This window comes from Muntiacus reevesi, chromosome 9 (assembly GCF_963930625.1).
Source record: "Muntiacus reevesi chromosome 9, mMunRee1.1, whole genome shotgun sequence".
NCBI lineage: Eukaryota > Metazoa > Chordata > Mammalia > Artiodactyla > Cervidae > Muntiacus > Muntiacus reevesi.
The window spans coordinates 82,156,443-82,181,495 of record NC_089257.1 but is presented as its reverse complement, the minus strand read 5'-3'; the positions used below and the strand labels follow the sequence as shown (position 1 = coordinate 82,181,495).

General features: G+C 38.6%; 1 protein-coding gene across 2 annotated transcripts in view; it reads right to left on the bottom strand.

Annotated features, from left to right (window-relative positions):
• Positions 1-25,053, bottom strand: part of ARHGAP42 (Rho GTPase activating protein 42) — a 321,353-nt gene that overhangs the window by 131,192 nt on the left and 165,108 nt on the right. For both annotated transcript variants that reach the window (XM_065946301.1, XM_065946302.1), the window contains exon 4: positions 8,827-8,898. In XM_065946301.1, the coding sequence (XP_065802373.1) occupies positions 8,827-8,898 (72 nt within the window). The remainder of the gene's footprint in view (positions 1-8,826; positions 8,899-25,053) is intronic.

Here is a 25,053-nt window from a genome sequence, read left to right as displayed (position 1 = left end):
GCAAGAGACCTTGAAAATTTTCATTATTTCGAGTTTCTCCCTCCATCAGGTTAACCCTAAGTAACTGGATTTGCTATGGAGATTTCATTATAAGGAAATAGGTTTGATTCTCACTGAAGAAGACTGACCATTGAAGAATGAAAAGAATCTGAACTGTACAGCAGATTTCACTCTCCAGATCTCTGGGCACTGATTTTAACAATGATGCTCCTTAGCGAGGTTCCACTGTATCTTATCAGTTCTTATTTATGTATGGTATTTGCGAACTGTGTGAAAATTTTTAAAAATTATACATTTGACCTAAAAATTTAGCATAAGGATCTTTTGTAAAAATATATATTGTAGGGAATCTTAAAATATTTCTTAAGTATCAGTCTTCAGCATCAACATAAGAATAATTAGGAGGGAAAATGGTGATAATCTCAACTACAACTTATTATCATTAAATTACAAGAGCATATCCTCTTCTCTGAGCAAACAGCAGCCACTTAGTGAAGTTTACCATAATCTATATATTTATGTAAACACACACAGACATTCAATACATAATGTTCCAGTATATGTGTGGCTCAGTTGTGTCCAACTCTTTGTGACTCCATGGACTGCAGCCCACCAGGCTCCTATGTCCAAGGAATTTTCCAGGTAAGAATACTGGAGTGGGTTGCCATGTCCTCCTCCAGGGGATCTTCCCAGCCCAAGGATCAAACCCATGTGTCTTGGGTCTACTGCATTGGCAGGAGTACTCTTTACCTCTAGCGCCGCTTGGGAAGCTCCTAATACATAAAGATGTAATATATGTAAATTTGACTTGTTCAACAAAAAATGGTTTTTGGGTTACATTCCTACCCAGAATTCTATGTGAATTCTATGTGAAGAATTCCAGAATTCTATGTGAAGCTCAGCTTTCCTAATGACTGTCAGATTCTGAAATATACATAAAAACACGATACAATTAGAATTTTCAAAGTACACAGACACCGAATAGTACCACCTGTGCAAAAATGACTACTGATTCATTGTCTCCAAGGAATGTGGTCTGGTTTGTTTCCCTAGTGGTGGAAATGGAGTCAATCAGGGCTGATAGTCACCTTACAAAACGCTGTAAAGGATGGTGAAAATATACAATAAATTATATATTAAAAAAAAAGAAAAAGAGGTTTACATTCCCATGATGGAGGCAGGTGTCAAACCCCCGAGTCAGGGAACAGAAGCCCAGGATCTGAGCCCCAGGCAGAGCACACATGCACCTTGGGGTTACTGGTGACACCACTCGATCCTTCTGCGTCTCAGCCATCTGAAGAATGATGATAGTTCCAACTCTGTAAGACTGTTATCAGTGATAAGCAACAGTGCTTCAGAGGTTGTACAGTGCTATTAATTACAAGTAATGTACATCTAAGAGCCTCTTGCTTGGTAGCCCTATGAATCACTCTATGTAAATATTTAGCAATGAACTTGCATTTGTCTCTGTCCATAAAACAAAGTAAGACAAATTAACCTACATGAACAGTATTTTTACTGTGATACTTTGATTAGTGCCAACAGAAAGTATTACTACTAATTATAAAATATGAACAATTAACATTGTACTATTTTTCTGAGGTTGAAACCAAGGCTTTAGAAAGTAATTATCCAAGTTCACATTTCCTTTAAGTATTAAATGCCAGGGTTTGATCTCAAATATGTATGATTCTACATAACTGGCTATTAAACAATTAAAAAGATAGTAATCTTGCTCTCTAAATAAGCTAACCAGACAATGTTTCCTTTTCCCAGTATAGAGAAAAGGAATTTGTATCTCTTGAGCATCAAACATGTGGTGGTGCTACTGAAGTACTCTGCAGGCTTGATCTCATCTCCGGCTAAAATCTAACTCTACGCCTTTTGCGTACGCCTCTGTCCATTTGCTTAACCTCTCAGCACCTCATTTTCTTTATCTATGAGTTTTAGCAGTTTTCTTATCTGTTGGTTGTGAGGATTAAATTGAGTTTCACCTGGTGGCTCAGCGGTAAACAATCTGCCAGCAATGCAGAAGACTGCCTGTAATGTAGGGAACGTGCGTTTGATTCCCAGTTGGGGAAGATCCGCTAGAGAATTAAATGGCAACCCAGTCCAGTATTCTTGCCCAGGAAATGCCACTGACAGAGAAGCCTGGCAGGCTACAGTCCACTGGGTCACAAGAGTTGGGCCCAACTTAACGACGAAAGCACCAGCACTACCACCACCGCTACATGCAACATGCTCAGGGCAGGCAGTACTTGGTTAACTATGACAAAGAGTAGCTATTATTGCTTAAAAACATGACCAAATAACAAAATCAGTAATTCTGTAACTCTATATAACATAATAGAATCCACTGATAGAAGGTACAGTAAAGGGAATTGCAAGTAATTTCAAATCAACTATCAAATGGTTCCTAGTTTGCCCAGAAACTCAGTCCCCAATACAGTCACTGCCAGAGAGTATCTGTCTAAGAGAGGGACTCAGCTCAGTGGCCAATAGCAAACATGCAAATCCTGACCATTCTCTCTAGGACCTGTTCAAAACAGGAGGAAAGTAAGGTGATCTAAGTCCATTGAGCACAAGCTCAGTTACTTCAGAAGTGTCTGACTTTTTGTGACCCCATGGACTGCAGCACTTCAGGTTTTCCTGTCCTTCACCATCTCCTGGAGCTTGCTCAAACTCATGTCCATTCAGTCGGTGATGCCATGCAACCATCTCATCCTCTGTCATCCCCTTTTCTTCCTGTCTTCAATCTTTCCCAGCATCAGGGTCTTTTCCAATGAGTTGGCTCCTTGCATCAGGTGGTCAAAGTACTGGAGCTTCAGCTTCAGCATCAGTCCTTCCAATAAATATTCAGGACTGATTTCCTTTAAGATTGATTGGTTTGATCTTGCAATGCAAGGGACTCTCAAGTCTTCTCCAACACCACAGTTTAAAAGCATCAATTCTTCAGTATTCAGTCATCTTTATGGTCCAAGTCTCACATCTATACATGACTACAGGAAAAACCATAGATTTGACTAGATGTATGTATGTCGGCAAAGTAATGTCTCTGCTTTTTAATATGCTGTCTAGGTTGGTCATAGTTTTTCTTCCAAGCAGCAAGCATCTTAATTTCATGGTGTTTAATTTCATGGCTGCAGTCACCATCCGCAGTGATTTTGGAGACCAAGATAATAAAGTCTCTCACTGTTTCCATTGTTTCCCCATCTATTTGCCGTGAAGTGATGGGACCAGATGCCATGATCTTAGTTTTTAGAATGCTCCAATCTTTATTGGAGCATAGTTGGTTTACAATTTGTGTTAGTTTCTGTTGTACAGAAAAGTGATTCACTATATATCCATTCTTTTTAGGCTTCTTTTCCCACATAGGTCATTACAGAGTACTGAATAGTTTCCTATACTATACAGTAGGTTCTTATTAGTTACCTGTTCTACACATGTACTATGCTTAGTCACAGAGTCATGTCAGACTCTGTGCGACCCCAATGGACTGCAGTCCGCCAGGCTCCTCTGTCCATGGAATTCTCCAGGCAATATACTGGAGTGGGTTGCCATGCCCTCCTCCAGGGGATCTTCCCAACCCAAGGATGGAAACCAAGCCTCCAGCATTGCAAGTGGATTCTTTACCATCTGCGCCATCAGAGGAGTAATGTGCATGTGTCAATCCCAATCTCCCAATCGGCCCACCGCCCCTCCGGCTTTCCCCTTTGGTAACCATAAGTTCATCACCTAGTTGAGTTATTCATCTAATCTAATACTTGGATTCATAATGAGAACAATCCAAAAGAGAATTCCATGGAAGTCCAGTGCCCCCTGCAGTAGGAAAGCAGAGTCATAACCACTGGACCACTAGGGGATTTGCTTTTGGATTGTTCTCAACATGAGTTCAAGTATTTATTACGCTTTAAATTGGATGAATAACTCAGTTTAGTGACAAATTCTTTTAAATTTGAAAGCATCTGTGATTCTTCTAGATTCCCTAAACCATTTGCATATTTGAGACATGAAATTAGGATGCAATCATTTTTCACATGAAGGAAATCTTAAAGTTGTATAGGAATTAACTGTGACAGTTATCCACAGATATATTTTAGGCACCATATGCTAAAATTATTATTAACATGCCTTGTCATGTAATTAACAAATGTACAGAGGCAGAACCAAATTCCTCTATGGACAAAACAAAGGGACAAGTATTATCCAGTTCTACTACAATTTTCAATATGAAATTAATGTAAAGAAAATCAAGTTCTGTTTTTCCATGACTAACATTATATCATTTATTTTTGTTTTAAAACCATGGAAGAATGTTCACATGATTTCCAGTAAAGTCTAAGTGAAAATGAAAACCAGTTTTAAAAACATTCCCCATAAAATGAAAATGTACCTTTTAACTTTAACGGGTAGTATTTCTCATGTCTCTCTTATCTAATAAAACCAGCCCATGTTAACTGCCTACTGTATGCTGGGGAATTTTTAAATCAAGGAAGATACATTAGTTAGGCTTGCTTCAAAGCAGTCATGTTTGGACTTATTTGCAACATTTTTATCATTAAAATGTTTCACACTGAAACATTTATTTGCTAATGGTAGACAAAAAAGAAAAATTCACAAAACAGTATTCTAAAGAGCAGCACAGAGGAATCAAAAGATTGATGGTCTGAGGAACTGAGTTCTGATCCTTACTCTGCCCCCAACTAACTGCTCAGTCTGTTTATACGTGGAAAATGAGTCAGACAGAGATTTCTCTCTAGTACATGTGTCTTTAATTAGAAACTCAGGTATGAAGTTCTACCAATATTCTGGAGTCAGTTTATGCAGGAACATGTGTGCAGATATGACTTACAATTCATTCTCTCCAGGGGCAAGGAGAACACTTCCAATGCAATGAAATATATCTGTCAATGTATACAAAAAATGTGACAAAAAAGTTATATCTCATCATGTTCTACAATAATGCTGCCCTAGGTACATTCATATCGTGTCAATTCTAGCTGGCATTAATCATTCTGAATACCTACTCTCCACTCAGTTCTAGAATTTAAGTCAGCAGTATATCAGACGGCACGTTAAAGGAACCAAACATTCACCGCTATACTTCGACATGTGTAACAGGTCAGCCCTGCAGTACAATTCCATTCTGCGTACACCCTCAGAATAAGAACCTTTAAAATAAATACACACCTGGCAGGTGTTTCCAGATAATTCTAGTCTTTAGCTGCTCACAAAGCAGGCCCCATCTCCCCTGTGCTTCAGTTAACACTCTCACCATTAATCCCTTCTAATGTCTCTCACAGATGCAGCGGTTTGTTTTTTCCCCACAACTGTAAGTCACTCAGGGCCTCACTTTCCACAGCAAAGGATCAGGTGTCTCAAAGCTCCATAAAAACACACTTCACGAAGGGAATGTTTGTGGTCCATGGACTCTATCCACTTCATCTGAACAGGACCATCTGCCTGTGAGGAAGGGCCACGTGGACGCAGTGTCTTCCACCAGCACCAAGCTGAGTGTGTCCTGCTGTAACGGAACTCTCCTCTAGCTCCCTCATACGCCTGCACTCACTTGTGCAAAACCTCTACTGCAAAGACTGTGAGAATGACTGAGTGTCATTTGTAGAATTCACTTTATTTACCAAGTAAGAAAATAACTAAGTAGAACAGGAAGTAAAGCGATAGATAGAAATCAACATCTTCAAGATTTTTATTCCTACCAAGATGCTTCTGTAATACCAGAAAAAAAGACAATGACATAAACAAATATTGCAGAAGAGAATTCCTGCTTTCTATTCACTTTACTAAACAAGGATTACTTAGAAGCTGAGAAACAATATAGTACTAAGAGCTATCAGGCAAATAAAATACACAGAATCAACACCACCAGGAGGCCCACTGCAATCACATTTTTGCTCAAGATTTCATCTGAATTTATTCAATCGTAAGGTTAACCTCCCAATGAGTAGACAAGATTGTAGAATGCTATTGTGTGTTCCCAGCTGATCTGTTCAGCAACTGAGATACTTCAAAATAAAAATAAAATAAGTGTATTCGCTCATGCTACTACCCCTGTAGCAAATGTAAACAAATAAGAATTTATACAAATGTGAAATTTACTATTTTATATGAGCTCCAAACGTGGAATATTCTGTGCTAGAAAAAGAATTCTTCACAAAGCTTTTTAATATTATAAAAACATCACTGATGAAATGAAAGTGAAGTCACTCAGTCATGTCTGACTCTTTGTGACCACATTGACTGTAGCCCACCAGGCTCCTCCATCCATGGAATTTTCCAGACAAGAATACTGGAGTGGGTTGCCATTTCCTTCTCTAGGGGATCTTCCCAACCCAGGGATCGAACCCAGGTCTCCCGCATTGCAGGAAGACGCTTTGCCGTCTGAGCCACCAGGGAAGCCCACTGATGAAGTGAAATATTGTAAACCAAGACCCTGAAGGAAAATGGCTTGATTTCATACACAGAGTCTGACTTCTCAGCTCTGGGGTCTGGCACATGCAGGTGACTTCACCGTTTTCCTCACTGTAAAGCAGACGTAACTAACACCTGTATTCCCCTCCCAGGTTGCCTGTGAGGATTTAATCAGGTCACAGATTTAATAACTCAGTGAAAACCCCTGCAGTCTGGATCTCAAGGGAGATCAGCTATTTTACTCTTGAAAAGACTCTTGCTTGCTCTAAGCCACCACATTCTCGTATTTTCTTCCTCCTATCTTCTTCCTTCTCAGCTCCCTATCTGTCTTTGTTTCTTTCCAAACATCAAATGTTGAGAGTTCTCAGATCATCAAGAATTTAGGTGCTCTTCTCACTCTCTTCTTTCCCTAAGGGCTCTAACCTACTCCCATGATTTAAATTACCATCTGGAGGACAAATCTCAAACACATTTCTAATTCAGATCCGAACGCACAACTGCTAAGTCACTGTCCACTTGGATGGCGTGGTGAAACCCTGAGTTCAGTCACTGACTCAAGGCCAAACTCACCATTTCTGCCATTCAAATGTAAATGCTGCCTAAGCCAGTAAGCCTCTGGAAAAAACACGGAACCCTGGGAGTTATCCCTGAAAAGCCCTATTGCTCCGTTTTCAGTCTGTAGCCCATTTCCTACTCTTTTTGTTTTATGTCTGAAATATACTCTGTTGTCTCCATGGCGCCATCCCCTTCTGAACCCACAGCCACTAACAATTAACTCCCAAACTGGTTTCACTCAAACAGTCCCCCGTTCTCCAGTTCCACTAGAGTGACATTTTAAAGTGCAAGTATAATCGCTCCTCTACCTACATTTCTTTATATGATCAGTGAATAAGTAAAACAGAATAAGGAGTAAACACTGTGAACCACTAATAAAGGTGTGCACATGTCCTCCATCCCCACGGTCCTCTATGTTCCAAACGCATTAAAATGTTTTACTCTAAAATGCCACTCTCTTCTTCAAGGCCTTCATTCACATCCACCCTGTTCCCTCTTCGGGAATGTGACAAAGGGCCCTCCCTTCCCCTGCCTGTATCCCCATTCCCAGCTGTTTCTTTCCTATCATTCAGTTCTCAGTTTAACCAATACTTCCTCCAGAAGGCATTGCGTGGTTCTCTGGACAAGGTCAGTTCCATTAATTATGTTCTCACAAAGCACCATGCACTTCTGCTCCACAATTCTCAGTGCATTTGTAAACACACAGAAGATAATAACTGACACCAGAACAGGGAGCTCCTCTGTCCCGTTTACAGTTGCACCCCTTAATCTCATCAAACGCCCTAAGCGGGCCACAGAGATACTGACAGACGTTTGCTGAATTAATGAACACACAATGGTTCTGGTTTCGTTCTTCACTTGATAACGGCTCATAATTGGTGGGTAAGTGCACATAAAACTCTAATTCAAGGCAGACTGTGATAGCTTTTCACAGGAAATAAACATAGAGATTACTTGATCCTCTAAGAAAAAAATCAATTCTGGAAGGGAACAGACGTATAAGGAAAGACCCATGTAAAGGAAGGCTTCTTTCTGGTGCAGAGATATGAAACAAGCCATGGAGAGCTAGCAAGACTTCAACCAGTAGGAAATATTTCAAGGAGGGGAAAAATTTCAGACAGAAGGGAGAAGGATAGAAGGAGAAATATTTCTGCAGGAGAATGAAAACACTGCTCAAAGGAGAAAAGGGTTTGTCATTGATTGGAAAACCAAAACAGAGAAAGGATGGGGGGAGTATGACAGGTGATGAATTCTGTTTTAGAAACTCAAATTTTAAGTCCTTACATGATGTTGAGAATGTAGTTAAACATGGAACTAGGAAAGAAGTTGCCAGTAAATTTCAGAAATTACTAGGCTCATAGAAATTTTAATTGATCCATAAGGAATTAAACATTAATGCAGAGGCATGACAAAGATATCTAAAGTTATCCACAAACACATATTTTTATGAAGAATAAAAAATACAAAAAAATAAAAGCAATTTTATAATTACTGCCTCAATTTTCAACATACATACCTAATTTTTATTTTATATAGGTATTAGGGATACTTACCATATTTTTGCAATGATTTTACCCTCTTTAAAACTACTAATGTCCTACCATTGTTGGGATGGAAGAAACTCACTTATACTGACTTTTTGTCTATTCAGTAGGAGAATAATATCTTTCTTCTGTTTAAAAGAATTCCAGTCTTTGTAATAGGCTCTGTGCAAAAATTTTAAATGACGTACAGAATTTTTAAAAGGTCACTCTAATTTCAAAAATGTTAACATCTGAAATTACATCCATTATCTTTAATTATCAAGAGAATATATGAAGAATAATAAAATGTAATACTTACTTTTGCTGCACCTATTTGTTCTTTGCGAAATTTCTCAAGTGGTGCAATTAATACATCATTAGCATTTTGAATCTGAAATTAAAAATACAAATACATTAAATTCTGTATAATTTATGCAAACAATGTTGAAAAAAGATATGTCCCTTATTCCACTTACTTAAATAAATGGTTTTTTGTTCCCTTTTGCTTCTATAAATGAAATAAAAAATACTTCACGCATGTCATATAGTCTTTTTCTCCTTTATAATTAAATTTTCCCAAATTACTTCACTTGTGAATAATGTGAAAACAAGTACACATGGCGAGATCTTAAATATTTAAACTTCATATTCTAAAATTTAACTACACATCAGACATTAAATTTTAAGATATCTTTAATTATACTGATTTAATGTAGTCAGTTCAAGCATCATTTGAAAATTGAGCCATATAAAAGCTTTCCATCTTGCCGCTAGAATATTGTAATTTTACAGCTGCAAGATAAAATCAGGCTTAGTTTTTCCCTATTTAATTAGATTCCTTACACTTGGGCATTGCCTGCATGTTCTCATAATATTTCCATCCACACTAAAACAGTAACTGATTTTATTTCAATGAACAATGGTTTAGTCCAAAACTCCAAACTGGTTTCACTTAAACTTTCAAACGAATACTGTGAGGGGTTTCAAGCTGGGTCAGGGGCAGTGACTGGATACAGAAGATATATTTCTAAGGGAAGAAACATGCTGGAAGGAAATCTTGATTTTTTAAAAAATCACTTTAAAAAGCATTAACATTAAACACAGGATCTTAAATGTTTTCATGACAAAAAGAAATAATAATGTGGCAAGATGGAGATATTAGCTAATGTCATGATATTAATCATTTTGCAATACATAAATGAATCAAACCAACATATTATACAATTGAAACTTCCATAATGAGAATTATATACCAATAAAGTTGGGGGGGGGGGGAAGGTAGGCCCAGTTAACAAAATTATCATTCATTCTACCACTGTGATAATCCTATGACCTATTACATAGTTAGCAAATGCTAACATGAAGAGAAAAATCTATTTTTCAAATAAGTCACTATTTTAAAATAGGTTAAAGCATATATAGGAGCTCCTTATATTCTTACAATTTAAAATAAGTTTGACATTATATCACAATTTTAAAATTTCAATAAATGGGTTTTACTTTCAATTATCTTCACTAAGGTGAAGGCAATGGCAACCCACTCCAGTGTTCTTGCCTGGAGAATCCCAGGGACAGGGGAGCCTGGTGGGCTGCTGTCTATGGGGTCACACAGAGTCAGAAACAACTGAAGCGACTTAGCAGCAGCAGCAGCAGCATTTTTACTAAACTGGTTATTTTCTAGTCAAGCTTTACTTCTTAAATTCCATAATCTAACACACAAAGACCGTACTCACAAAAATAAAAACTAAATAATGCTTCCCATGATTCTGTCATTTTCCAATTTGTAGGAAAATGAGATGACCTCTTGAAAAAAGTACCTAATCCTCCATTGTGAAAACATACAAAGTAGATCAATACTCAAAATCCTTCCCAAGATGTTGAGAGCCACCACAGATACCTCTGACACCCATCACCTACCTCCTATCTGTGAGCTTGGACAGGCATTCATCCAGATACACTGAGCAGGCATTTAACTACAGAGAGATGGCTGTAAACAGTAGCAAAGTAGCTCACTTTTAATTCTCACTCTCTAAATCCTCTTTGTCCTGGTGAAACTCCAAATACATTGAAACACACACATATATATTTCTCCAGATCTTACGGAGATAATAAATAACGGATTCTGCCTTTAAAGTTCACACAAGGAAAGACAGTGTCATGAACACTTGAGTGTAACTTGGAAAAACAGCAACAATAAAGGCCAACAGTTACCAAATGTCTGCTTTATGCTGGGAACCAGCATGACCTCATATATTTAAAGGTAATGATCTTAAACAAAGAGATATTTCTCAAGTGGTGAAAACACAACAATGAGGTTGAATAAGAAGATATACAGCACAACTCTTAAGTACATGTATTTAAAATCAAGAATGGCTGACTTTCAACCCAATTCCATAGCTTATAAACTGCTTTTTAAACATTCTGATCACCAGCTGTAACACCTAACAACTTGATTTTAAGGATGAAGATAATGAATGTAAAACACTTAGTTCAGTGTTTTACATCCAGAAAGTACACAAAACTTAGTTTTTAATATCTCCAAATAAACATATTAACATATATCTGTCTCTAATGCTATACCTGATACACTTCTATACCCAAATCTTCTACACTACCCTTTTGGTTGAAATACCTCTATGTGCACATTCTGAGAAGGTATTTTCCTATGAAAGTCACAAAAGACAGATGGCCTAGACATTCCCACATTCAACCACCAGGTGCTTACATATATGCCAAGCACACTACTGAGGTATGTGGGGAAGGGAAAAAATTAAGGCACGGGCTATATCTTCTAGAAAGCTGATGCCTACTTGTGAAAAGGGGAAAAAAATAATCATTCAACAAGTACTTAATGTCATTAAGTCCTGCTAAAATTTTCGGAATATTTGAGACAAAACTGATCACAGTACGTTGAGAATAGTTACACGATTAACTATGCAGAATTTATCACAAACACATCAGAATTTTGACAACAGAAAAGACCCATGAGAACTAAATAAGTCAAGGTAGTATTTGGATAGTGGAGGTGAACAGGAAGTAGATATGAACTGTATACACCAAAGAGAAAAAATACCCTAGGAACAGGCATCACCATAAAAAAGGCAAGACATAGAATTACGCAAATGGCATGTGGGAAGGGGGCAGGTGGTGCAGCGCAGGGAAAAATAGAAGCATTTACTACACGTTCATTAACAGTCCACCCCAATTGTGAGTGCACCAACCAAGTTACAGGCCTTCAGTTACCTTTATAAAAATGGAAATGGCACAGTGAATATAAAGTATGTTGAAAAGTTTTTTTTGGCACACAGCAGCTTCCATGTGTTATTAGCTAATAAAATCATCTAACTGGATGGAGAAAAGTGTGTAATTACTATTAGAAAATTTAACTGCAATAAGGAAAGGATACCCATAATCTAAGCAAAGTAACCTGAACATGGAAACCACTGCTGGTTCCTAAAAAAGGATTAATGTAAAACCTTGTTCTAGGAAGTAATATGCAGGATACTCTGAGAATGAGGAGATAAGGACAAGACATGCCAGTTGAATGGCTGGGAGAAGAACACAGGTTTGAAGAGACCAGGTCAGAGGCCTGCGGTGTTGAGAGACGGGTAGCAGGAACTGCAGAGGCAGAGGAATCAAAGGCGACACTAACTTTCAGCCTCAGGCACTGGGACTCCAGCATAACTTTAAGAACTGGGGTAAACGAGGTAGGGAGTGGATCTGGTAGAGAAAGAATAATGACAATGAATTTCACTTTGCACCTATTACTTTTGATGCCATGAAAGATTCACAGAAATCTCGTAGCAGAGTATCCCACTTCAAAACATGGAACTAGTCAATACGAATGAAATGTTTTTTTATTGGGAAAGACAAGAAAAGAGAGTGGATGGCAGATCCACGTACTAAGATGCTAGCACTCACATTCATATCCAATAGTTTAAATCTCTGCCACAACTATTCTCTGGCTGTTACGTAAATATGGCCTGGGAATAAAACAAAATGTGAGAATATAAACTTGAGCCAAATGTGATAATTAACAACCACTCAGTGGGGCAAGTATTACTACTTCCTGTCTCTAGTTCTTCCATATTTCTTCATCTCTTTCTTTTGTTTTTGGACTTGCTCGATTTTTTTCTTTCTTCCCCCTGCTTTCATTCTATTAATGTGAAACTGAAGGAATAAAAACATAAGTTCCAGAGGTACGAAACAAAAAAAAAAAAGAAGGGGAAGAAAAACATCCAACAGAGTGATAGAGATAACAAGAGATATGATTTGTTGAGTGTTTAATGCGTGCCAAGTACTATGCTAAGCCCTTCACAATATCTAGATTAAAGTTGATTTCATATGAGTAATGAAGTTCAAAATATAACAATCATCTGGAATATATTAAGAATGTGAATGCTGAAGTTAGACCCTATTCCATTTCGAATCTCAGCACCTAAACTGCTAAGACTCAATGCCTTCATCTCGGTATCTCTTAAGAATTTCATAAAAATCAAAGGAAAAATACACATATTTTAAAAAATCGCAAGCATAGATTCGGCATATGGCAGGCTTTCAATAAATGTTTGTTTCATCACAGAATTTACAATGTCAACTATTGAGTTCAGAGTCACCTCAGCGGTCTGAGAATTTCCAAGATGATTTAAAAGGTAGTTATTCAAAAGGGAGAAATTGAAATCCAAATAAATTTAACAGAAACATTTTCAGAGTACCCATCTGCAGTGGTAGATAACAGGAACCTACATTTTCCCATAAACTATAATGACATATGTGTGGCTTTACATCTGACATATGATGCTTTTCTTGTATGCAGTCAATGGGCTGCTGTTCACAATATGTGGATCCAAATTCAAGAGACCAAAATGGAAACACCAACACTCAAAGGGTGCAAAGTGGATTTACAACCCAACTGTCTGCTCCTGACTCTCGGCTCTGAACACCCTTCACGGGACGAATGCCTTTTATCCCAACACACTGGTCAATCACACAGATGAAATTCTCCAATTCTGACGTAATCCAAGTGTGAAGTAAAGAAGGTATTTAAAATTTAGGTAGGCTTAAGAGGGTTACTGTTACAACTGAATGGAAAATAACATACAGAATGCTAAGAAACCATAATTAAAAATTATTATTTAAAAATTAAAAATCTGAATCCGGGCTACAACACTGGTAACTAGAGAAATGCAATTCTGGCTCACATGGAACTCTTTCTCCTCAAATTTATGCAGGGGGGTTGATAAAACTCCTTACAAAAGGTAATACTAGAGGATGGGGTGTGGGGTAGGCAAGGAACCAAGTCACAGAGTTCAGGACATTCAAACTTCCATAATATTTCTGGAATGTGTTACTTTGTATGACCTCACTAAGAGGCTTTAGGAAAAATACAAATGCAATTTTAATGTTCTCCCTAGATATTGATAAGATAAATTTTTGAAAAGGTCATATTTCAGTAATTAAGGGTTAATTATTTTATAGTTTTTAACCATTATCTACACCTTGGTTTTAAAAAACTTATTTTTGTAAGTACTGGTCCATTTTTAAATTAAAAAATAATCACAGCTATTTCACTTGTTTTCCGCATCAGAGAAGCAAATCTAATACTGGGTAATAAGCCTTTACAATACTGCATTTACTGGGTAGACACACTTTGACTGTGGGTGTATTACATTAAACCAGGCAATTCAGCTTCCTGTTGCTTTTTTTTTTTTTTTTTGCTATTTTAAGTGATTCTAATAAACAGCCACAAGGGAGTGCTCATAAATCGCTCAAAACTAATGGCTAGAAAATGTTTTTATGTGGTTAGAAGAATCATTATCCAAACATGTTTGGGTTTTTTTCTCTCCAAGTACACATGAATTATAATTTTCTACAGACCATGAATTTTCAAAAGCTATCCTACAGGAATTTTCAATGCTTGTTTTCCACTGTAGAGACCCTTACCATAACTTGTCTGTCCAAGGAAGTGAGTAGTGATGGAATAAAACAACTCTGAAAAGTAATTCCTCTTACACTTATACTTTCTCTTTCCCTTCGAGGTCTTGGTTAAACTTGACTGTTGTTGGTACCGGTCAGAGCTCATCACAAATCAATGATTACAGTATCCCACCAAGATGTAAGATAATTCTCTACCTCTAAAAGCTCTGAAAGACTCCAGGTTTTGAAGAGATTGGGGCTTCTCTGGTGGCTCAGATGACGAAGAATCTGCCTGCCATGCAGAAGACCTGGGTTCAGTCCCTGGGTTGGGAAGATCCCCTGGAGAAGGAAATGGCAACCCACTCCAGTATTCTTACCTAGAGAATTCCATGGACAGAGGAGCCTGGCAGGCTATGGTCCATGGAGTCGCAAAGAATGGAACGCGACTGCACAACTAATACTTTTGAAGAGATTTAATGATTTTCTGCAGTGCTATAAAAGCAACTGTTTCAGAAGGCTACAAAGAACAAGCTATTTATAGAAATAAAACATGGATGATGTAGCTCACTGCAAAAACAATTTCCTGTTGAGATGGCTATTATAATCAATCCACACAAAGTGAAAATATCACAAAGGTATGTATACTGAGTAGACTGAACACAATCACTGTGGAAGACACCTATTTACAGGCTGAGGTAAGACTGGCTCATGGTCTCACTGGTATTTATAACTGGGGAAGTCAGAGCAGAGTCCTTGGGATTACAAGCAAGTGTCTCTTCGCTGCCTGTTCCAACCCCCTGTCCTATTCCCGCCCCCCCTTTGGATAAAGCTACTGCATGTGGTCTTGGGATAGCCTGAGTTTCACTCCTAGATACTGGTTAAGTTAGCTCTCCACAACCTCACAAGAGGCATTCCTCTAAGTCAGTAAACTCACAGTTTTTCTAGTTGTCACGTGCATGCATGTTCAGTCACGCTTTGCGACCCCATGGACTGCAGCCCACCAGGCTCCTCTGTCCATGGGATTTTCTGAGCAAGCATACTGGAGCGGGTTGCCATTTCTTCTCCAGGGGATATTCCAGACCTAGGGATCGAACCCACGTCTCCTGCATCTCCTGCATTGGCAGACAGGTTCTTTACCACTGCACCACCTGGGAAGCCTTGAGCGTTTCTAAACTAGAACTTAAAACCCAAATCTCACAGAAAGTGTGGAGGACAGACATATTAACAAGACCTTCATATAATAAGTAATACGAAGTAAAAACTAAATGTATTTTACTTTCTATCCTTTAATGTGAATAGCAACGTACTCTGAAAAACCATGCCTCCATCTTTTGAAAACACGTAAGGTTATCTGGCTACCGCAATAATCCATTAAACTTCTACTTGAATGTCACTTATTACTTCAATATTGGATGTTTTGATTCTACATATTAAGTCAGTGTTCTATGATGAATCCTACTTCATTGGATTTCATCTATTTAGATCCAACTCACTTATATTTAATATTAGTTTCACCTTTACTTCTACCAGTAATAATACTTATAGGAATATATTTAGAAAAAGAAATTTAAGTTTTTGGAGAATGATGCTATAGTAATCCCATTTTTTATTTCAGAAGATAAGTAGATGTATACTCTCTAGGGAAGTATATGGGTTTGTGTTTAATTCTTGAATTATCCCATGAAAACTGTGTAATTTTGGTCAAATTATTCAAACACTCCATGTCTGTTTCCTTTCTGTAAAGATGAAAATATGCCTTTATCTCATAGCCTGTTCACAAAAATTTTTACATTTTATATATAATGATCATAAGAGTCTATTAATACAAAGCTGTACTTGCTTCTTAACTAAATTCATCCTTTTTGAGTAGGTTAACTGTAAAACAATAATATTTTTTTAAATGACTTAGGAATTTGCTACTGGAGTTTCCTATATTATTAAAAGAGTGAAATCTTACCAGCAGGTATTGGATGCCAAGACTTCATAAATGGAACATGGTGGCTGGTAGGCTAAATGGCAACCTCTCTGCTTCTACAGCTTATGACTGTCCTGAATATAACTCAAAGTAAAGTTAGCTATTTTTTAATAAAAAACCATCTATACTCATAAGACAAGGGAGCAGAAAAGCATTCATCCAAGAAGAAATTGACCATGTTCATAGCATAGCTGAGAAAGTGGAAGAGAGGGGTAAATTGCAAAATTTCATACAATCCACTGTGATCTAATAGTGTCATAACTCTAGGTTGTACCAAATGAAATTCTCTGAATATTGATTTATCTGGACTAGAAAGGTAAGTTATTTTTCTTAGATTTTTTTGTTGCTCTTAAACTACTTTTGCTTTATTCTTTCTTATCCAGCAATCTCTAACGGCAGATTAAACCAAAGATACTTTTAAAGTTTTCAAGCATTGTATAAAACATCTGTAAACAACAGGTCTAACCATAACATATGCCTCCTCACAAACTTGTGTCTACTTATTGTCATCCTAATCACCACATTTATAACTATCATGTGAAAGTCACTCAGTTGTGTCTGACTCTTTGCAACTCCATGGACTATACACTCCATGGGATTCTCCAGGCCAGAATACTGGAGTGGGTTAGCCTTTCCCTTCTTCAGGGGATCTTCCTGACCCAGGAATTAAACTGTTGTCTCCTGCATTGCAGGCAGATTCTTTACCAACTGAGCTCTCAGGGAAGCCCATAATGGAGGCTTAAAAAAACAGCAGAAAAGGTCAAACTATATTTCAACTTTAAATAACAGATATATGAAGGATACAATTAAAACTGGCATCTTAAAAATTACTTAAAACAATTACTCCAAACATCTTGCACATATGTTCATTGTAACAAATACTTTCCTTTTGATTTTGACCAAAAAGTATGCACTTAGGAAAACACTCCTATAGAATATATGACCACCTTACCTCAAAGGTCATACAAGGAAACTGTTGAGGCTAAACCTACCTTTAGAACACAGTCTCCAAATAATGCAAGAAATACTGCCACTTCAGTTGTTACAAGGTATTAAATAACTGCTCTGCACTCCCCACTAGGTGAAAACATTATGCACAGACACTGGTGGAGTTACTTCTGCAGTCCTCTACCTTTGGACATTCTCAGGAAACCCCATCATCCCCACAATTTGTGTACCTCCAGTGGCATTGGTATTAAATTCCTATGATGCCCTCATGTTTCTCAAGCCTATAAGAGATGACCAAAGATATTCCTGTAACACAGTTTTCCCGTGTATATCAGTGTCCTGCTGATGGAGACATACCTCTCCCCCCGCCACCTACTTTAAAAATCAGTAACCCTGTATATCCCGAGCTGCACCAATTATAGCCACAAGGAAGTCTTTTTTTCCAGGTTTTATCCCAGAGTTTAGAGGAGTCAAAGTGGCTTCAAGTGAGGGGTCGGGGGAAGGAGCCTCAACAAATTGATAATTTATGTAACTCCATGTTTATCACCTCCCCCTCTTTAAATGTTACTTCTTCGTGCTAATTTTCCTCTACCCTTCTAAGTAGTCACTATGAAAAACATCTTTCGAGAGAGAAATTAGAATCATGTGTTTTTTTTAAAGGCGTGTTTGTGAATTCAAGGAAAATTCCAATAGAAGTTTATAAAAATTTATAAAAGAAATGAAAATTCATTAAACAAAGTCAGTTAATTTATGAGTTATATTTTATTAGCTGGATCTTAATGTATTTTAATCATAATTGCTCCATATTTATGTAATGGCAGACTGTCAGAGCCTTAAGAAAGATTTAAGATATCCCAATGTATATGCAATTCCTTAAGTTTCTTATTGCAGCTTTTGCAATCACAGGAGGGTTGGAAGAGAAGAGAAGGCCAGGACAGAGGACAGAGGGAGGAAGGAGTTTTTCTCTGGACAGAGACTCATCTAAACAAAGCTGAGACTGACCTAACCAAAATAAGCAGCCACTGAGCAAGCTCAGGAAGGTGGGCGGCGGGTGGGTGCTGTGCTGGGCGGGGGTGCTGGGAAGGCTCACAGTGGCTCCCGGGGCCACTATGAGGCATCTCTTCCCAGCCTACATTCAGCAACTTGGGCCAAATTCAGCTGAGGTAAAGATTTCTACACCTCGGAAATAGGCCAGCATTACACACCAGGGTTTATACACACACACACACAGAGCACTCCCCAAGAGCTGGCAGTTTACTTTTTAACCACACCTCACTGCTTCAGAGCTAACCGTGTATCGGGAAGGCACTAATACTAAACCATAGACAACGCTAAAGAACGCTAACTATACAAGAGTCCTTTCATCTAGTTATTAAAGCATCTCTTTAAAACATGTATCTGTGGGCTTAAAACAGTACCAACTTAGTATCTTTCTCAGCACCTAAAAGTTTGAACTCTGTACTTCCCTACACTTAAACTCACTTTTACACAAAACAAGGATTTTGTATTTCCTGGCTTCCATAGTGACAGGAAGCTTCTGTGGTGCTGATTTAATCGATTTTGAAGCTAAACCTGGACACTGCAGGCTGATCACAAGATGTTGGCTCTAAACATCTCTTGCCAGGAAGAAGGACAGCACTCATGCTGCAGGTTATTCATACATCTACCTTCCGGCCCTGTAAAGGTAGAGATAATGTCTTATTGATTCTTGAATAGTCATTGCCTAGCAAAGTGCTTTTGCCATAGTGGAAATTGAACACACTACTGCTAAATTAGTAAAGTTATTTACAGTAGCCATAATTGGTACCTGCATGAATTACTGTAACAAACACTGTTCCTCATAATATTACTGTGAATGACAACCTACCTGTAGGGAACTAAGTATTTCTGAAAATAAGAAAAGTACTTTATAAAATATACTTTTGATATATGCTATATAACATAGGTAGCAATCTATAATGATACAGGTAGCAATCTGAAACTAAGCTAATCAATATTATCTTTAGAAAAAATTCAGTCATACAAAAAAAACAAATAACCATTAATTTACAATGACTTCTACTATATTCACACAAAGGTCTTCACTTATAAATCAGTTTTGCAAAAAAATAAAGCAATATTATGCTTCGAGTCAAAATGCCACAGAGGGAAGATTATTATCATACAAACTGCCATAGTGGGTTAAAATGGAAAGAGCAGTAACTCCCTGAAATAAGATATGCACACCACCATCCAAATTCTTTCTGCTCCTCCATCCTTAAGGCTGGCTACACTGTTGTGATGAACTGAAAACTTGAGAAGGAAAATCACATGGCTCTGTAAGATTTTAGCTGGAAACCAGAACAGGGCTTTGAGCAGGGGAGTTACATACGGAACACAGGCTGAAAGCATGGAGGAGGAAAGCAAGCAGGTTAGAGCCATCAGACAAAGGCTGGGGAAATGCATCCTACAGTACACAGGTACAGTAGTTCAGTAACAGAGCCATCGGACAAAGGCTGGGAAAATGCATTCTGCAGTATACACGTACAGTAGTTCAGTAACAGAAGCATCGGACAAAGGCTGGGGAAATGCATCCTACAGTACACAGGTACAGTAGTTCAGTGACAGAGCCATCGGACAAAGGCTGGGGAAATGCATCCTACAGTACACACGTACAGTAGTTCAGTAACAGAGCCATCGGACAAAGGCTGGGAAAATGCATTCTGCAGTATACACGTACAGTAGTTCAGTAACAGAAGCATCGGACAAAGGCTGGGGAAATGCATCCTACAGTACACAGGTACAGTAGTTCAGTGACAGAGCCATCGGACAAAGGCTGGGGAAATGCATCCTACAGTACACACGTACAGTAGTTCAGTAACAGAGCCATCGGACAAAGGCTGGGAAAATGCATTCTGCAGTATACACGTACAGTAGTTCAGTAACAGAAGCATCAGACAAAGGCTGGGGAAATGCATTCTACAGCACACACGTACAGTAGTTCAGTAACAGAGCCATCGGACAAAGGCTGGGGAAATGCATCCTACAGTACACAGGTACAGTAGTTCAGTGACAGAGCCATCGGACAAAGGCTGGGAAAATGCATTCTACACTACACACGTACAGTAGTTCAGTAACAGAGCCATCAGACAAAGGCTGGGAAAATGCATTCTACACTACACACGTACAGTAGTTCAGTAACAGAGCCATCAGACAAAGGCTGGGGAAATGCATCCTACAGTACACAGGTACAGTAGTTCAGTAACAGAGCCATCGGACAAAGGCTGGGAAAATGCATTCTACACTACACACGTACAGTAGTTCAGTAACAGAGCCATCAGACAAAGGCTGGGAAAATGCATTCTACAGCACACACGGACAGTAGTTCAGTAACAGAGCCATCGGACAAAGGCTGGGAAAATGCATTCTACACTACACACGTACAGTAGTTCAGTAACAGAGCCATCGGACAAAGGCTGGGAAAATACATTATACAGTACACAGGTACAGTAGTTCAGTAACAGAGCCATTGGACAAAGGCTGGGAAAATGCATTTTACACTACACACGTACAGTAGTTCAGTAACAGAGCCATCAGACAAAGGCTGGGAAAATGCATTCTACAGCACACACGGACAGTAGTTCAGTGACAGAGCCATCGGACAAAGGCTGGGGAAATGCATTCTACAGCACACACGGACAGTAGTTCAGTGACAGAGCCATCGGACAAAGGCTGGGGAAATGCATTCTACAGCACACAAGTACAGTAGTTCAGTAACAGAACCATCGGACAAAGGCTGGGGAAATGCATTCTACACTACACACGTACAGTAGTTCCATAGCAGAACCTTCAGACAAAGGCTGGGAAAATGCATTCTACAGTACACACATACAGTAGTTCCGTAGCAGAACCTTCAGACAAAGGCTGGGAAAATGCATTCTACACTACACACGTACAGTAGTTCCATAGCAGAACCTTCAGACAAAGGCTGGGAAAATGCATTCTACAGTACACACATACAGTAGTTCCGTAGCAGAACCTTCAGACAAAGGCTGGGAAAATGCATTCTACAGTACACACGTACAGTAGTTCAGTAACAGAGCCATCGGACAAAGGCTGGGGAAATGCATTCTACAGCACACAAGTACAGTAGTTCAGTAACAGAACCATCGGACAAAGGCTGGGGAAATGCATTCTACACTACACACGTACAGTAGTTCCATAGCAGAACCTTCAGACAAAGGCTGGGAAAATGCATTCTACAGTACACACATACAGTAGTTCCGTAGCAGAACCTTCAGACAAAGGCTGGGAAAATGCATTCTACACTACACACGTACAGTAGTTCCATAGCAGAACCTTCAGACAAAGGCTGGGAAAATGCATTCTACAGTACACACATACAGTAGTTCCGTAGCAGAACCTTCAGACAAAGGCTGGGAAAATGCATTCTACAGTACACACGTACAGTAGTTCAGTAACAGAACCTTCAGACAAAAGCTGGGAAAATGCGTTCTACAGTACACATGTACGTAGTTCAGTAACACTGACTTGTGGGCCCAGGGGATTCTCCTTCAGTCCTCATGATAGCTTCCTAAGGAAAGTACTATTATTATTCCCATTTTGTAGTTAAGGAAACTGAGATCCACAGAGACTAAATAACTCAAGTAAAGTCACAAATAGCTGGTATGTGCCAGGACTACACCATGAACCCAAATAGTCTAACTATATATACCACATTGCACACTCTCAGAAAATAAGAATACACTGCATGACCAAAAATAAGTCTTGCCCCCAAACAAAGTCATATGAAATATGAGAAGGCTATCACTAAACAAAGGAAAACCTGAAAAAAGGACTATAGTATTACAGTGATAAGATGATTATTTTCCTGTTTACTAATTTATAAATGCTGAAATGTACATACATTATTTTCTCTATTCCATATCTTTTTTGGAAAATGAAACATGCTTTCTATTGCATCCCCAAATAATTTCATTGTTGCGCTGATGTCATATTTAACTGTGTGTGATAAAAGGTCAAGTTAAGTTGAATAACAAAGATTTTCTTGGCTCTTGAAATGCTGTTATAATAATGTAATGGTGAGATAAGAATCAGCATAGACACAGGGAAGATTAGGAAGAGATTATTGCAATTTTTAAATTAAAATAGGAGCATTTCTCCCACATAATTCTAACAAAACTAAAGTTTAGGAAATTAGAAAAAAGGAGTATTCATTCAGAAACATAACCACAATAGTACTGCCTCTTCCTAGTTCACTTTCCCTGGTACAACACTTACTTGGGATGTTTATGTCACATACTATCTTGATATAAATAAATACAGGAAACATTGTAACTGGGACTTGTACAGTTCAGAAAAAAAAACAGCACCAGAAGCTCATACACACCCAGAGTATCTTTCCTATGAACTACCACTGTAGCAACTGCTTGTATGTGAATATTTTAAGGATCTCTGGGGGCTAGGGGAAGAAAAGATAATATTTTGAAATAAATAATTCCTTAATTGAATAAACCAACAAACTGAATCACAGTGTTGTTAAAAATAAAACCGGAAAAAAAAATGGATTAAAAGAGAAAACTTCAGAGCTTTAATATAGAATTACAGAAGTCCATGAGTACCCAAAAGTTATCTAGGTCCTACAATTTAGCAAGCAAGAGATATGATTTATTTTGCAAACATTTTCTTTTAAACTTTCCCAGGCATCTGAGCACAGGCTCTTAGTCATAGCTAAGAATTACTTCTCAAATAAGTTCCATATGTTATAACTCTCGTTCCTGGTCTTTTCCAAAGCCAGATCTGGTCATAAACTATGAGCTAGTTTACCACACTGTACAGCTGTCAAAAACTTTTCTTACCCAATGAAGCAAAGAACCTCACTCAGCCTTTTCTGTGAGGTCTTATATCATGTGAAATATGAGGGATACGTCAATACTAGAGAAATTCTTCTTTACAACACAGGACAAACATAAAAAAAAAATACGTTTTTCCTTATCTGTGAAAAGGAAGTCCCAATAGAAAACACAATCATTTAATAAATCATTAACATCTGACCTCTTTGGGGTTTACCCTCAGGCTATGGCCTGAATTACATTCAGTTCATATAACTGGGTAAAAGGATGTTAAGATTCTTTTCCAGAAAATCAAGCTTGTAATTACTTTCCTTACTGACAGCAGGAGACGGCCTGAGACCTGCAGATTCTAGAGCATTCAAGATGTCACATAGAACCTGATACAACACAAAGCAGTAACACTGTTAGGAGACACCTGAAAAGACAAGGGAAAAAAATCTCTTGCTTCTCTCGTCTTCTGCTCCCTCTTAAAAAAATTAAGAGATAGTATATTTAGTGGAGAACAAAAGTTTGCACCCACCCCAGATGCCTAGCTTTGACAAACAAGAAGACAGATGCTGCTGGTAAAACCTGACTTATCTCAATATAGCCCACGTCTCCAAACCAGAGCCTTATGAAACAAGCTCCATGACTGTGACCGCAGACAGTTGCATCCTGTTTGTAACTTTCTAGTTTTAGTAATTCCTAACACAGTCCAGTGTATGACTAGAGTCAAGGCATACTTTAATGATTCTAAAAATTAATGAACCTGAAAGTGCTGGATGAGAAAATGCATTGTCAGATAATTTAGGAATATGATAAAGCTGAATGTTACAACCATCAGGAGAAAAATAGCTTTGCATATACCAATGTAAAGACACAAAGCTAATGAACTCAGTACCTGAAAATTCTACCCCACCCCAGGTAAGCCTACCATCATGAGATCATCTTGGTATATCTTCAGGTCATCTTCAAAGGCCTTTTCACCTCATCAGCTTTCAAGAATGCCCTTGCAGAGTAAAAGGAGCAGACAGACTCAACTAACTTACCTTTACTCACATTGCAAGATAAAACTACATCCTATCCATGGATGACCTAGTGTAGTTTCACGCCTCAAACATTATAATAAGTAAGAAAGTGAAAGTGAAGTCCCTCAGTCGTGTATGACTCTCTGCGACCCCATGAACTGCAGCCTACCAGGCTCCTCCATCCATGGGATTTTCCAGGCAAGAGTACTGGAGTGGGTTTCCATTTCCTTCTCCAGGGGATCCTCCCAACCCAGAGAACCTGGGTCTCCTGCATTGCAGGCAGACACTTTACCATCTGAGCCACCTGGGAAGCCCATGACTTATAAATCTTTTCTGCAGCTCAGACATTTCTGCTAAATGCCCTCTCTGTAAACCAAGTGTCTGCCCCATTCCCATAGGCACCTCAAAACACACCCTCAAGACAGGGTCCAGTCTACGCTACTCTCCATTTGTCTCCTCTCAGAGAAGGGCACCAAATTCACCCTGCTGCCCCATGACCCCAGCCTGCAGCCTCCTCACCTTCCACATCCAACCCACGGTTTCCACGGCCTCAGCAAGCATCCCATCACCTCTTTCCAAGATGACAGCAACATCTACCTTACACATCTCTCAGCCCCAGTACTGAAATCCTCTCATATTTAATTTTCCACACAACTATCAGAATGGTCTCTACAAATTAAAAGACGAGTATGTTAACTTCCAGCTTGTACCATTTCTCCACAGCCTTCAATATGAAAGATCTTTCTTTAGCATACCATCCCAAGTTCCTTAGGGAAGGGGCCCCTCCCAAGCTGCTAATGACCTTGTCTGCTGCGACTGCCCCACAGGAAGTCTCCTCTTTACCACAC